This window comes from Triticum aestivum, chromosome 3B, assembly GCF_018294505.1.
Source record: "Triticum aestivum cultivar Chinese Spring chromosome 3B, IWGSC CS RefSeq v2.1, whole genome shotgun sequence".
Lineage (NCBI taxonomy): Eukaryota > Viridiplantae > Streptophyta > Magnoliopsida > Poales > Poaceae > Triticum > Triticum aestivum.
The window spans coordinates 772132886-772148750 of NC_057801.1; the positions used below are offsets into that span (position 1 = coordinate 772132886).

Sequence of the window (15865 nt, forward strand, 5' to 3'; positions counted from 1 at the left end):
ACATTCACGATTCTGCAGCCAACTACTAATCCTGCTTGCTTGATCTTTCTCAGTCCAGCTCTTATCTTATATATTCAATTTATTTAATATTATTAACTAAATCTTTGTCGCTACAATTAGGACGCATCAACACAATTAGCGGATAATATTATAGCTTATCTAGAGTATCGCGAGGGCTTAAAAAAGTGTATGTACCATGGAGTTTCATAATAGTCTTCCTACACTTTTTCTGACATTTAAGGGTTGCAAGTACTATCATTTTAGAAATGACCCAATTCAGCAACGTCATTCTTTGCATTTCCATAGTGGTACTACTTTTATAAATGTCCAGTTTGTACTTTAACGTAAACTGGCTATGATGTTCCCTTGGCGCAAAAGAAAAAAGTATGGCCATATATTTTTTGAGTACAAAATCATCTTATCTAGAGCCCACATTTTCTCTTGTTTGACATCGCTAATTAGATTACGTTGGGCGGCTGGTTTTAGATTATTTTTTTGTGCTGGGGTGGAGCTTTAAAAATATTTTCTTGCCATGGCGTTTTATAGTTACAGGCCGCTTAACAGGTTTATCTATTTCCAAGTTCGGTTGGGTTTGAGCTTTAAAAGTGCATGTCCCTTGAGTAGGGCGTTTCGGTGCCTAGGATCATCTGCACCCGGTTAGAAAAACAAATCGTAAAATATTCAAAACCAATTCAAAAAATTCTAATTTATTTTTGTGTGGTTGAAAATTTGATGTGTGAGACCAGCTCCAAATTTCATGTCATTTGGAAATCTGAGCAGCTCTCGACAAAAAAGACAAATCGGGTCAAAATAGTACATGAACAGTAGACATTTATATAGACCCCCAATTTGTCTTTTTTCCGAGAGCTTCTCAGATGCCCAAATGACTTCAAATTTAGAGTGGGTGTCATGCATCAAACTTTCTACCACACAATTTTTTTGAATTTTTGTAGTATTTGTTTTGTTTTTTTCGTAAGCACAGGTGCAGAGATAGATTTTCGATGTCCTTGTCCTTGTTGTAGGTGCATCCAAACATTTGGTTAACTCTTTCTTTTAACTGGATGATTAAAATATCCTTCTTGCATGTAGATATCGTGATGAATCATGACTCTATCTTTCCTGTACCACATATATTAGTTGATTTTTTTAATCTGTCAACTTCGGCACTTTGGCCTATGTTTACGTTTCCGATTCCCCTTCTAACTGTTATTTTTATCTTTTTTGATTATAGTTGCCTTATTATGTATACATGTGACAGTTCAATGCCCTCGTTGATACATCTTAATATGTTACGTATTTTTTCTTAAATCTCGGTCATTATTATTTTGATCAAACGGTGTAAACAATATTAGCATATGTGGACAAATGTGATGGCTCGTTTGACTCTTATCTTAATTATATAAAGATAGATGATCATAGTGATGACTCAAGAGGATAGCAATGCATCCGAGGTTTTGTGAAGTATCGCAAAGTGAAAGGGAACATCACATGATAACCAAAGGTTCACTCGAATATCATTCGCATACTCACATGGACAAATATGGATGACCATGGTCCCGTTGTCGGTCATTGAACAAACGGTTTCGTTCATGTCTTTGAGTTATCGAACATATGGGGAGATTGTTGCAATCACGATATGCTGACTCTTATAAGAAGGGGAGTCAGAAGAATATATTTGTCAAATTATTTCATGAATATTCGGAATAGTTTCGAGAGGATCCGGTAGCGTTTCGGGTTCATTGGAAGGGTTTCGATGAGTATCGGGTAATACCAATAAAACATATGTAGGTGGAAAAAGTTTCTAAAGATGTAATATATATATATATATATATATATATATATATATATAAACACTATTCTGATCACGGGATCAGAATAATATTCTGATCACAACCTGAACTGCCTGAGTAACGCGCCTGACCTTCTCTGTGAACTAGGTTGAACTTCCCGCAACATTGCCCAAATAGGGCTTGCTATATATCGTTGGAAAGCTATGGACACCAATATCATGACCCAACTTAATTTTTTGGCAAAATATAAGCGGTTTAAGAGCAGTTTTAAAAACCATTTTTTCTTCGCACAAAAAACGTGAATCGTATTTTCGATCGCATTTCTAAACCGTTTCTTAGAATGAGGCATATAATATGGCGTTGAAAAATTGCTGCAAAATCGCTCCTTCCACCTGTTGAAAGTTTTTTTCTAATTCTCTATGGTTAAAGAGTAATTTGAAAAAACATAAAATTTCGTAAATCGAATAGCTGTGTTCGTTTTTTCAATGTCATTTCTAAACGGCTAATCCAATGAAGGCATATGATATGGCGTTGGAAAGCTTCTGAAAATGCGCTACTTTTTCTTCTTGAAAGTTTTTTTCTAATTTAGAATGGTTTAAGAGTAATTTAGAAAATGGTCCAAGTCATACCGAGTTCGTATTTTCGAGCTAATTTTTTGACCGTGCGTCCTAATGCAGCAAATGATATGGAGTTGGAAAGCTTGAACAAATGTGAAACTTTTTGGTATGTATTGTTTCTCCCAATTCTTTATGGTTTTAAGTCAGTTTTGAAAATGGAGAAAATGTATTTTCGCCGTAATTTCTACGAACTTTTTCGGAATTGGGTAAATAATATACCGTTGAATAGCTACGGAAAATGCGAAACTTTTTCATGTTGATGGTTTTCTCTGATTCCTAGTCATTTTCAAGTAATTCCAAAAACGGCGGGATCATTCGTTCTGCCTCTACCGCGAAACAGATTCTTCGAAAATGCACTGTGTGAAGAATCTGAACTTCTCGGTGCGTGTACCTGAACTTCACTCTGTTTTTCACGTGATTTTTTTGCTCGTAGATCTTCATCCACTGCTCGTAGTTCTCCATCGCACTCACGGGAATTGAGCGGGTGATATACCGATGGAAAGCTGCTGTAAACACGCAACTTTCCCGTGTTGATCATTTTCTCATACCCGTGACAATTTTGAAAGTTTTTCATTTGAAATTCATTCAGCATAGTAGTTGAACTTCATGCTATTTTCACGTTGAACTTCTGTGACGTATTTTTGTTTGTACACGCGCCTGAACTTCCCTCTGTACGAACTCGACCTTTATCGGAATTTTGAAAACCATTTTTTCTTCATACAAAAAACGTGGATCGTATTTTCAATTGCATTTCTAAACCATTTAGCAACTAAATACTCGTTTTAGATAGGAATCTCGCTCATATGCGGATTTTGCACTCAGGTCGTGAAGAACTCGCGTTTTTTGCGATTTCACTGCCTGAGTTGTTCGACCTGAACTTCCCCCTGTGCTAGGTTGAACCTCCCGCAACATTGCCCAAATAGGGCCTGCTATATACCGTTGGAAAGCTATGGACACGAGTATCATGACCCAAGTTAAATTTTTTGCAAAATGTAAGTGGTTTAAGAGCAGTTTTGAAAACCGTTTTTTCTTCACACAAAAACGTGAATCGTAATTTCGATCGCATTTCTAAACCGTTTATCAGAATGAGGCATATAATATGGCGTTGGAAAGCTGCTGCAAAACCGCTCCTTCCACATGTTGAAAGTTTGTTCTAATTCCTTATGGTTAAAGAGTAAATTGAAAAAACGTAAATTTTCGTAAACCGAACAGCTGAGTTTGTTTTTTCGATGTCATTTGTAAACGGCTAATCCAATGGAGGCATATGATATGGCGTTGAAAAGCTTATGAAAATGCACTACTCTTTCATCATGAAAGTTTTTTTCTAAGTTTTAATGGTTTCAGAGTAATTTAGAAAATGGTCCAAGTCCTACCGAGTTTGTTTTTTCAAGCTAATTTTTTAACTGTAGGCCCGAATGCAACAAATGATACGGCATTGGAAAGAATGAGGAAATGCGAAACTTTTATATATATATTGTTTCTCTCAATTCCTTACTGTTTTAAGTCGATTTTAAAAATGGCTAAAAAGTATTTTTGCCATAATTTCTACAAACTTTATCGGAATTGGACAAATAATACACCGCTGAAAAGCTATGGAAAATGCGAAACTTTTTCCTCTTTATGGTCTTGTCTGATTGGTAGCCGTTTTCAAGAAATTTCAAAAACGGCGGGATCATTCGTTCTGCCTTTATCGCGAAACAAATTTTTCAAAAATTCATCGCGTGAAGAACTTGAACTTCTCAGTGCGTGTACCTGAACTTCACTCTATTTTTCACGTGCTATTTTTTATCCTAGCTCTCCATCCACTCACAGGAACACTCACCGGAACACTCATCGGAACTTCACTCGGTTGAACTCCTGCTGTTTTCACGTTGAACTTCTACGATCTATTTTCGTTTGTAATTTTCTCATCCATTTCGCGAGTGTTACACAAATGATATTCTTTTAGTACAAACCTCTCTCACAATATTTTTTTTAACTTTCTCTGATGGAAGACTTGAACTTATAACACCAAAACTTTTAGTCTTTGCTTTTTTATTCCTTTTTAATACAAAATGCACACTATGTAGCACGTGAACTTCTGATAGTTATCAATCTAAACTTCTCTCAGTTACGTGAAAATATCTGAGTTTTTTATGAATGTTTAATCTGATTTTCCTAACCCTTTTTTATGAATTTTTTAAGAGCTCTATTTTTAAATGTTGAACTTCTTATTATTTTATTTTTGAACTTCTTGTTTCCATTCTTTAATAACGAGGGAAACCTGAGTTTTCTATAATGATCGAACTTTTCCATCTTTTTAATATGGACTTCCTGGGTTTTTTTCTCAATCTTTTTTATGAAATTTTGAAGCGCTCTATTTTAAAAATTTGAATTTCTTGTTTTCCATTCTTATCTCAGATCTCATGTCCTCAAGCCATTTTGCGGAATCTGGGCTCACCATCGCTTCTTCATAGTTCGTAGGTTCGTCATGGTCTAGTAACATAACTTCCAGAACAGGATTACCGTACCACTCTGGTGCGGATCTTACTCTGTAAGACCTACGAGATTCTATAGTAACTTAATCTGAAGTTTCATGATCATCATCATTAACTTCCTCACTAATTGGTGTAGTAGTCACGGGAACAGATTTCTGTGATGAACTACTTTCGAATGAGGGAGCAGGTACAGTTACCTATCAAGTTCTACTTTCCTCCCACTCACTTCTTTCGAGAGAAACTCCTTCTCTAGAAAGGATCCATTCTTAGCAACGAATGTTTTGCCTTTGGATTTGTGATAGAAGGAGTACCCAACAGTTTCCTTTGGGTATTCTATGAAGACGCACTTCTCCGATTTGGGTTCTAGCTTATCAGGTTGAAAACCTTTTTCATATAAGCATGGCAACTCCAAACTTTAAGAAATGACAGCTTAGGTTTACTTCTAAACCATAATTCATATGATGTCGTCTCAACGGATTTAGATGGTGCCCTTTTAACGTGAATGCAGCTGTCTCTAATGCATAACCCCAAAACGATAATGGTAAATCAGTAAGAGACATCCTAGATCGCACCATATCCAATAAAGTGCGGTTACGATGTTCGGACACACCATAACGTTGTGGTGTTCCAGGTGGCGTGAGCTGTGAAACTATTCCACATTGTTTTAATTGAAGGCCAAACTCGTAACTCAAATGTTCGTCTCCGCGATCAGATCGCAAAAACTTTATTTTCTTGTTACGATGATTTTTCCACTTCACTCTGAAATTCTTTGAACCTTTCAACTATTTCAGACTTATGTTTCATCAAGTAGATATACCCATATCTGCTCAAATCATCTTGTGAAGGTCAGAAAATAACGATACTTGCCACGAGCATCAACACTCATTGAATCGCATACATCGGTATGTATTATTTCCAATAAGTCAGTATCTTGTTCCATTGTTCCGGAGAACGGAGTTTTAGTCATCTTGCCCAAAAGGCACGGTTCGCAAGCATCAAATGATTCATAACCAAGTGATTCCGAAAATCCATCTTTATGGAGTTTCTTAATGCGCTTTACACCGATATGACCCAAACGGCAGTGCCACAAATAAGTTGCACTATCATTATTAACTTTGCATCTTTTGACATCAATATTATGAATATGTGTATCACTATGATCGAGATCCAACAAACTATTTTCATTGGGTGTATAACCATCGAAGGTCTTATTCATGTAAACAGAATAACAATTATTCTCTAACTTTAAATGAATAACCGTATTGCAATAAACACGATCAAATCATGTTCATGCTCAACGCAAATGCCAAATAACATTTATTTAGGTTTAACATTAATCCCGAAAGTATAGGGAGTGTGCGATGATGATCATATCAATCTTGGAACTACTTCCAACACTCATCGTCACTTCCCCTTCAACTAGTCTCTGTTTATTCTGTAACTCCTATTTCGAGTTACTAATCTTAGCAACCGAACAAGTATCAAATACTCAGGGGTTACTATAAACACTAGTAAGGCACATATCAATAACCTGTATATCAAATATACCCTTGTTCACTTTGCCATCCTTCTTATCCACCAAATATTTGGAGTAGTTCCACTTCCAGTGACCATTTCCTTTGCAGTAGAAGCACTCAGTTTCAGGCTTTAGGTTCAGCTTTGGGCTTCTTCGCGGGAGTGACAACTTGCTTGTCATTCTACTTGAAGTTCCCTTTCTTTCCCTTTGCCATTCTCTTGAAACTAGTGGTCTTGTCAATCATCAACACTTGATGCTCTTTCTTGATTTCTACCTTCGTTGATTTCAACATCACGAAGAGCTCGGGAATCATTTTCGTCATCCTTTGCATACTATAGTTCATCACGAAGTTCTACTAACTTGGTGATGGTGACTAGAGAATTCTATCAATCACTATCTTATCTGGAAGATTAACTCCCACTTGATTCAAGCGATTGTAGTACCCAGACAATCTGAGCACTTGCTCACTAGTTGAGCGATTCTCCTCCATCCTTTAGCTATAAAACTTGTTGGAGACTTCATATCTCTCAACTCGGGTATTTGCTTGAAATATTAACTTCAATTCCTGGAACATCTCATATGGTCCATGACGTTCAAAACGTCTTTGAAGTCCCGATTCTAAGCCGTTAAGTATGGTGCACTAAACTATCAAGTAGTCATCATATTGAGCTAGCCAAACGTTCATAACGTCTGCATCTGCTCCTGCAATAGGTCTATCACCTAGCGGTGCATTAAGGACATAATTCTTCTGTGCAGCAATGAGGATAAACCTCAGATCACGGATCCAATCCGCATCATTGCTACTAACATCTTTCAACACAATTTTCTCTAGGAACAAAATAAAACAAAACATATGAAAGCAACAACGCAAGCTATTGATCTACAACATAATTTGCAAAATACTACCAGGACTAAGTTCATGATAAATTTAAGTTCAATTAATCATATTACTTAAGAACTCCCACTTAGATAGACATCCCTCTAATCCTCTAAGTGATTACGTGATCCATATCAACTACACCATGTCCGATCGTCACGTGAGATGGAGTAGTTTCCACGGTGAACATCAATATGTTGATCATATCTACTATATGATTCACGCTCGACCTTTCGGTCTCCGTGTTCCGAGGCCATATCTGTATATGCTAGGCTCGTCAAGTTTAACCTGAGTATTCCGCGTGTGCAACTGTTTTGCACCCGTTGTATTTGAATGTAGAGCCTATCACACCCGATCATCACGTGGTGTCTCAGCACGAGAACTTTCGCAACGGTGCATACTCAGGGAGAACACTTCTTGATAATTAGTGAGAGATCATCTTAAAATGCTACCGTCAATCAAAACAGAATAAGATGTATAACAGATAAACATCATATGCAATCAAAATATGTGACATGATATGGCCATGATCATCTTGCGCCTTTGATCTCCATCTCCAAAGTACTGTCATGATCTCTATCGTCACCGGCACGACACCATGATCTTCATCATCTTGATCTATATCAATGTGTCGTCACATGGTCGTCTTGCCAACTATTGCTCTTGCAACTATTGCTATCGTATAGCGATAAAGTAAAGCAATTATTTGGCACTTGCATCTTATGCAACAAAGAGACAACCATAGGACTTCTGCCAGTTGCCGATAACTTCAACAAAAACATGATCATCTCATACAACAACTTATATCTCATCACGTCTTGACCATATCACATCACAACATGCCCGGCAAAAACAAGTTAGACGTCCTCTACTTTGTTGTTGCAAGTTTCACGTGGCTGTTACGGGCTGAGCAAGAACCGTTCTTACCTACGCATCAAAACCACAACGATAGTTTGTCAAGTTGGTGCTGTTTTAACCTTCGCAAGGACCGGGCGTAGCCACACTCGGTTCAACTAAAATTGGAGAAACAGACACCCGCTAGTCACCTGTGTGCAAAGCACGGCGGTAAAACCAGTCTCGCGTAAGCGTACGCGTAATGTCGGTCCGGGCCACTTCATCCAACAATACTGCCGAACCAAAGTATGACATGCTGGTAAGCAGTATGACTTGTATCGCCACAACTCACTTGTGTTCTACTTGTGCATATAACATCAACGCATAAAACCTAGGCTCGGATGCCACTTTTGGGGAACGTAGTAATTTCAAAAAAATTCCTACGTACACGCAAGATCATGGTGATGGCATAGCAACGAGAGGGGAGAGTGTTGTCCACGTACCCTCGTAGACCGTAAGCGGAAGCGTTATGACAACGTGGTTGATGTAGTCGTACGTCATCACGATCTGACCGATCCAAATACCGAACGTACGACACCTCCGAGTTCAGCACACGTTCAGCTCGATGACGATCCCTGGGCTCCGATCCAGCAAAGCTTCGGGGATGAGTTCCGTCAGGACGACGGCGTGCTGACGATGATGATGCTCTACCGGCGTAGGGCTTCGCCTAAACTCCGCGACGATATGACCGAGGTGGAATATGGTGGAGGGGGGCACCGCACACGGCTAAGGAACGATCCGTAGATCAACTTGTGTTGTGTCTAGAGGTGCCCCGCCCCCTGCCCCCGTATATAAAGGAGCAAGGGGGGAGGGGGCGGCCGGCCTAGGAGGGGCGCGCCAAGGGGAGTCCTACTCCCACCGGGAGTAGGACTCCCTCCTTCCTTGTTGGAGTAGGAGAAGGGGAAAAGAGGGGGAGAGGAGGAAGGAAAAGGGGGCCGCACCCCTTGTCCAATTCGGACCAGAGGGGTGCTGCGCGCCTCCTTCCTTTCAGCCTCTCTCCTCTATTCCCGTATGGCCCAATAAGGCCCATATACTCCCCGGCGAATTCCCGTAACTCTCCGGTACTCCAAAAAATACCCGAATCACTCAGAACCTTTCTGAAGTCCGAATATAGTCGTCCAATATATCGATCTTTACGTCTCGACTTTTTTGAGACTCCTCGTCATGTCCCCGATCTCATCCGGGACTCCGAACTCCTTCGGTACATCAAAACTCATAAACTCATAATATAACTGTCATCGAAACCTTAAGCGTGCGGACCCTACGGGTTCGAGAACTATGTAGACATGACATAAACCTATTCTTGGTCAATAACCAATAGCGGAACCTGGATGCTCATATTGGCTCCTACATATTCTACGAAGATCTTTATCGGTCAAACCGCATAACAACATACGTTGTTCCCTTTGTCATCGGTATGTTACTTACCCGAGATTCGATCGTCGGTATCCAATACCTAGTTCAATATCGTTACCGGAAAGTCTCTTTTCTCGTTACATAATGCATCATCCCACAACTAACTCATTAGTCATATTGCTTGCAAGACTTATAGTGATGTGCATTACCGAGAGGGCCCAGAGATACCTCTCCGACAATCGGAGTGACAAAACCTAATCTCGAAATACGCCAACCCAACATGTACCTTTGGAGACACCTGTAGTACTCCTTTATAATCACCCAGTTACGTTGTGACGTTTGGTAGCACCCAAAGTGTTCCTCCGGTAAACGGGAGTTGCATAATCTCATAGTTACAGGAACATGTATAAGTCATGAAGAAAGCAATAGCAACATACTAAACGATCAAGTGCTAGGCTAACGGAATGGGTCATGTCAATCATATCATTCTCCTAATGATGTGATCCCGTTAATCAAATGACAACTCTTTTGTCCATGGCTAGGAAACATAACCATCTTTGATAAACGAGCTAGTCAAGTAGAGGCATACTAGTGACACTATGTTTGTCTATGTATTCACACATGTATTATGTTTCCGGTTAATACAATTCTAGCATGAATAATAAACATTTATCATGAAATAAGGAAATAAATAATAACTTTATTATTGCCTCTAGGGCATATTTCCTTCACTTGATGGCATGTAGATTGTCTCCGGGCCATGTGGATGTGGAGAAGAAAATCTTCGATCCATACCGCGGGGTCTGTTGTGCCATCGTATGATTCGATGTTTACGGGTTTGAACCCTTATGGGAACTCAGGATCTATTACTTCATCGGTGAAGCAGAGGGGGTGTACGGCACCTCTGTGCCGGGCTATGTTGCGGCGCAGTCCAGATAGGTCTGGCTGGTTGTGTGCGGCCTGGCCGGATTTGCTGTTAGTGTATCCGGTATAACGGTCATTGTTATGTGCTGCAGCGCTCCCCCGTGATCCGTAGATCGATCTTGGTTGTCCTGCGGTGTTATCCAATCTATCGTGCAGGTCCCGAGTATTTCCCCGAGCCGTAGTAAACTGGCGCGGGGGTGCAGGCTGGTATTCGGGCTGATATGCCATTTTATCCCGACTTCGAGGTGGCCAGTCAGCCGTGTGGCGCTCGATTCCATATTCCTCGGCTGCCAGGACTTCTGTCCATCTGTCTGTGAGCAGGTCTTGATCAGCTTGAAGCTGTTGCTGCTTCTTCTTCAGACTTCTCGTAGTGGCAATAAGCCGGTGCTTGAAGCGCTCCTGCTCCGCGGGGTCCTCGGGCACGCCAAACTCGCCGTCCCCGAGGCTGATCTCGTCTTTGGAGGGGGCATGTAGTTATCCTCCTCCATATACCCGTCCGTCGCCTGTTCGTCTAGGATGTCATGCCCATCCTCCTGCTCGGCCTGCTCGAAGGCGGGCTGATCAGGGTTGTATTCATCTTCGGCACCGTCCGGATTGTTTTCGTCTCTGGTGCCGGTATTGCCTTGGCGGGGCTTGGAGCGGCTGTGGCGACACCCATGTTTTGCTTTCTTCTTGGAGGGGTTATCCTCCGTTGCCTCATCGTCATTGGTTTCTTTTGGAGTGTCCACCATATATATATATATCGTATGAAGAGGTGGCTGTCCATCGCCCTGTGGGCGGTGGCTCCTGTGTTTCTCCTGCATCGTCGTTCATACCGTCGATATCTTCGGAGTCAAAGTCAAGCATGTTGGTTAAATCATCGACCGTGGGAATGAAGTGGGTTGTAGGTAGGCAGCGAATTCCTTCGTCGCCCGCTTCCCACTCGAGCCGGACATAGTTCGGCCCGGAGCCTCCTGACAAAGAGAGAGACTTCAATGAGTTCAGCATGTCGCCAAAGGGCGAGTGCTGAAAGATGTCCGCAGCGGTAAACTCCATTACCGGCGCCCAACCTGGCTCGGCTGGCTCGAGGGTGTGCAGACCGGAACCAACAACCAGATACGAGTCCGGGGGCCCGGGGTTACAGGCCTCCACAGAGGTGAGACCTATGTTCGACTCCAACGCCGATGAGTATGCGGCCTGCGGGACGGGGTCCACCCCTCCGTCCTCAGGCAACGCGACCTGCTCCGGATTTAGATCCCGAGCATTGTCCGATAGCAGGTCTAGGCCGTGCTCGTCATGACTGTCCGACGCTTCTGGCATAGGCCCGAATCCGTAGAAGATCATGTCTCCGCGAATATCCGCCGTGTAGTTACGGTTTCCGAACCTGACCTGGTGGCCAGGGGCGTAGCTGTCGATCTGCTCCAGATGGCCGAACGAATTGGCCCGCAGTGCGAAGCCGCCGAACACAAAGATCTGTCCGGGGAGGAAAGTCTCACCCCGGACCGTGTCGTTGATGATGATTGAAGGAGCCATCGAGCCCCGCAGCGACGACACAGAGGAACTCTCAATGAAAACACCAATGTCGGTGTCAAAACCGGCGGATCTCGGGTAGGGGGTCCCGATCTGTGCGTCAAGGCTGATGGTAATAGGAAGCAAGGGACACAGATGTTTACCCAGGTTCGGGCCCTCTCGGTGGAGGTAAAACCCAACTTCCTGCTTGATTAATATTGAACATATGCGTAGCACAAGAGTAGATCTACCACGAGATCGTAGAGGCTAAACCCTAAGAGCTAGCCTATGATGGTATGATTGTAAATGTGATCGGCCTTCTAAGGACCATCCTCTCTGGTTTATATAGACACCGGAGAGGGTTAGCGTTTACATGGAGTCGGTTACATGGAAGGAAACACAATATCCGGATCACCAAGCTTGTCTTCCACGCCAAGGAGAGTCCCATCCGGACACAGGACGAAGTCTTGAGTCTTGTATCTTCACGCTTCAATAGTCCGGACGATGTATATAGTCCGGCTGTCCGGATACCCCCTTATCCAGGACTCCCTCAGCCATGGCGGTGCACAGAGCCGCGAACAAGGCTGAGGAGGTGCGGGCACGTCCCGGATAAGGAATCTTTAACTGGGAATGAGCTTTGGTTACTCAAATTTGAGGAGGAAGGGGCACTTCTAAAAAATTGCAACCCATGGCTTGTTGTCTGGCTTGTTAATATATTGTCTCCAAAAGAGAGAACATATTAACAACCTAGATCTAGCTAAAAGCGTTGCCAAGACAAAACCAGCAGCAATGCCAAGCTTAACCTGTGTGACCCGTCACTCGTATGATGCTATATGTTAGCAGCGCATTTCCAGTATTTTTTATCATGACTTTGGAATCAAATTAAGCATCACAAGGAAGGAGAAGGTGATGGACCACCACCGGTTGACATCTTCACTTGAAAACATGAAGCAAATAACTATAACAGATACATTTAAGGCGTATGCCTAGAAGAAGCAATATCTCAACAGTAGCAGAGAAACCTCATATGTTTGCATCATCAAGCTCATCACCGAACATGGACAAAAAAGTAACGAAGGTTGGAATTTCTGGCTGCTTCACTCTCATTGCAGATCTTACTAAAACAGATACATGACACAAATGTCTGGCTGAATTTGTGCACACCATACATCACACCACATTGCACACGCAACGGCATTTTGCTTATTTATATGCGAGATGGAAGTTCATTTGGTGCATCCATGAGTACATTCACGGAACACCACTACTACAGTAGTTCACACAATTAAATGGGCACACATTGTTGCTTCAAAGTAAGCAATAGTACAATTTTATGAAATTCGGTGCATGTAATCTTCAGGCACCTTTACTTCATCATGACACCTTTGCGAGGGATACAACCAGCGTAGCTCGAGAGGTTCTGGCCCGCTCCTCTTGCAAGCTCCCATCCGGATCCAGGCTCCAGTGCAGCTCCGCAGTCCTCACAAATTCATCCATAATGTCTCCAAAATGCTGGACTATTATCGGCTCGAATAAGGCTCTCAGATTATTGACGAACTTCCTTGGGGTGCTCAGAGCAGTGTTCATTTCGGTCGTAGGGTCGTGCACCCGCATCTCCCTGATGGAAAAGGAGCCCTCTTCTTCAATGATTTCTCTCACCTCTTCGCCGGAAGGTCCATGCACGGGCACATAGAAAGAATCAAACTTTTCTTTGTCGATCACACCCTGACAGTCATACCATAGGATCGTTAGGTCAAATAGCTGCACACTTAATTGCAATAGATAAAATATCATGCTGAAAAAGTGTAAATATATGTACCTCAGTGACCATGACACTTAGAATTTGAGCTACAATTCCTGGGAAAAGAAAGAATTTGGAAGCAATTACATTAGAACGCGTCCCTACTAGGGAAATAACCATTCGGCCTCCCGAGACCAATTCTTTGGCTCTCAGCTGCAGGAAAAGTGTGAAATCTTCCCTGAACTGATGTGCATAAGCCTCACGGACGATTGGGAGCCTTTCATGCCTAACATGTTCATCAGTATCGAACGCTGGGATGCGATTTCTCGTTAGATCCTCAGGAGCCTGTAAAGGTAAGTACTTAGAAAACCCACAAGTAATCCAGTTGGATGAATTCGTCGAGCTCTCACCTTTGAGAGCCATTGCAAGCTGTTGGACGCGCATACAAGATGCAAGGAGTCACTAGTAAAGAGCCGCTCGTAAAACGACCCCGGTATGACACCGGTCAGGACAACAGGATCCTTGCTTTGACGGAGCGTGACCAAGCTCTTCACCACCGTGTTGAAGTCATTGTCAGGCAGGTCGTTGAGTAGCACGCATACTTCAGGTGGTGGCTGCTGTAAGTGAAGGCATTGGCTGTGGATGGCATTGATGGCAGTTGATACCAGTGCTAGCGCATTTGGGCCGGAGGAGCATCCCAAGTCCGCGATTACTACCTTTCCATGCAACAAGGTACTGCTGCTGCCGCATAAGTCGGCGATGACCGCTTCTATGAGGGATTTCATCCTGTTCTGCTCAGCCTTCTGCAATTGAGTTGTAGCCCTTCAGAAAATCTCGACTAACCTTGTGGCTTAATAGTTGCTAATCAATGCTCTCTAGTTCTTCTAAATCTCAGTAATGTAAGCTACATTGTGAACAAGTGCAGTTTTGCAAGCCGAGTGACGAACAAAAGGTCGTAGGAACAACATTGGCAAATTAATCTAGAGTGATGAAGATACCTGGAAACTGGAGTTGCGAGCATAGCTAGTTTCCCCTTGTCCTTGACTCATATGCACCATCTGTTCGGAGGCCATGGCTTTGCTTGGAGCAGAGCAAAACTCGAGATCTTGAATCTGCAGGAACCAGATAGATAGGAAAGGAAAAGATAAATGGGGAAGTAGTGCTGGCAATGCACTGACACTTAATGTTTCTCAATGACTGATTATTGGGCAAGCCAATGGGAAGGCTGAAAGGACAATAATTTTACGGCTGCTGTTCAAAGGACAATAATTTACTGTGGCTGCAATTGAGTGTGTCGAGTAAAGCGAAGGCTGAAAGGACGACATTCTGATTGGAATCAAATGCACAGCTAATGCATATAACACCAAGCATCCAAACAGTAATGGGCAATAATGCACCGCAAGGAAAATAAAAAAGAAAAATTACACGTCTCTTGATATTCTCAGCTTCTCACAAAACAGAAGGGTGTGCCGTATATCTCTTCGAAACATCAAGATAAATAATACTCAACTGCGCAGACAAATAAAAGGAAAACGAAAAGAGATACTTGGAGAATCACATATGCAGAAGAAGTACCGGAAAAGGTAGCAGCACTTAGAGGGAAACCTCATATGTTCTACACCACCCAAACTAATTACAGAACAGAGACAAGCAAACAAGTTAAGCGGAACGTTACCTCGAGGCATCCTCGGGCTTGCAAGCGGCTTGCTGCATTTGCATCACACAAGCTTGAACATCCTCCTGGAGCCCACCCATTGAGCAGACCTGCACAACCTACAGGTTATATATATAGTCCAGCATACCAATAATGAGACCAAGGGAGACAGATGCTTATCATCAAAACGTGGTGTGTCTTAGCTCTAAGGAACCTGGTCAAATATTTAACACTGGAGTATACACCACACACAGTTCCGCTGGTGGCCGCTGCTAGAATTGAAGACAGTATCTGTGGAGCCACTCTAAAAGGATTCAGTTGGGTGGCTAGAAGAACTGGCAAGTACTCTTCCAAAGCCTGCACAATCAGCCCATGTGGTGTCAAAATTCAGACTGCCAAATATTAGGTTCAGATTCCAAAATGAAGATAAACATTATTATATAGCCTTAAATTGGATAGAGAAATCATGTGTCGACTCATGTTTGATAATACATACTACAGTTCTGATCTGTTCTTTTTTTCTTCTTTTTA

The 15865-nt window shown here is 42.4% G+C and overlaps 1 protein-coding gene across 1 annotated transcript; it reads right to left on the minus strand.

Moving 5' to 3' along the window:
* Positions 1 to 13009: 13009 nt before the first annotated feature.
* Positions 13010 to 15584, minus strand: LOC123072331 (inactive anthranilate O-methyltransferase 1). Its single transcript, XM_044495895.1, has 5 exons — positions 15356 to 15584; positions 14679 to 14792; positions 14091 to 14483; positions 13759 to 14025; positions 13010 to 13664 (listed from the first exon to the last, which is right to left on the minus strand). Exons 2-5 carry the CDS (start codon positions 14751 to 14753, stop codon positions 13314 to 13316), a joined length of 1086 nt encoding a protein of 361 aa, XP_044351830.1. The 5' UTR covers positions 14754 to 14792; positions 15356 to 15584; the 3' UTR covers positions 13010 to 13313.
* Positions 15585 to 15865: the final 281 nt, after the last annotated feature.

Coding starts and splice junctions, on each gene's coding strand:
- LOC123072331 (XM_044495895.1), bottom strand. CDS start 14,753: ATGGCCTCCGAACAGATGGTGCATATGAGTCAAGGACAAGGGGAAACT. Junction 14,484..14,678: donor CTCGCAACTCCAGTTTCCAG/GTATCTTCATCA, acceptor ACTCAATTGCAG/AAGGCTGAGCAGAACAGGAT. Junction 14,026..14,090: donor GCTTGCAATGGCTCTCAAAG/GTGAGAGCTCGA, acceptor TTACCTTTACAG/GCTCCTGAGGATCTAACGAG.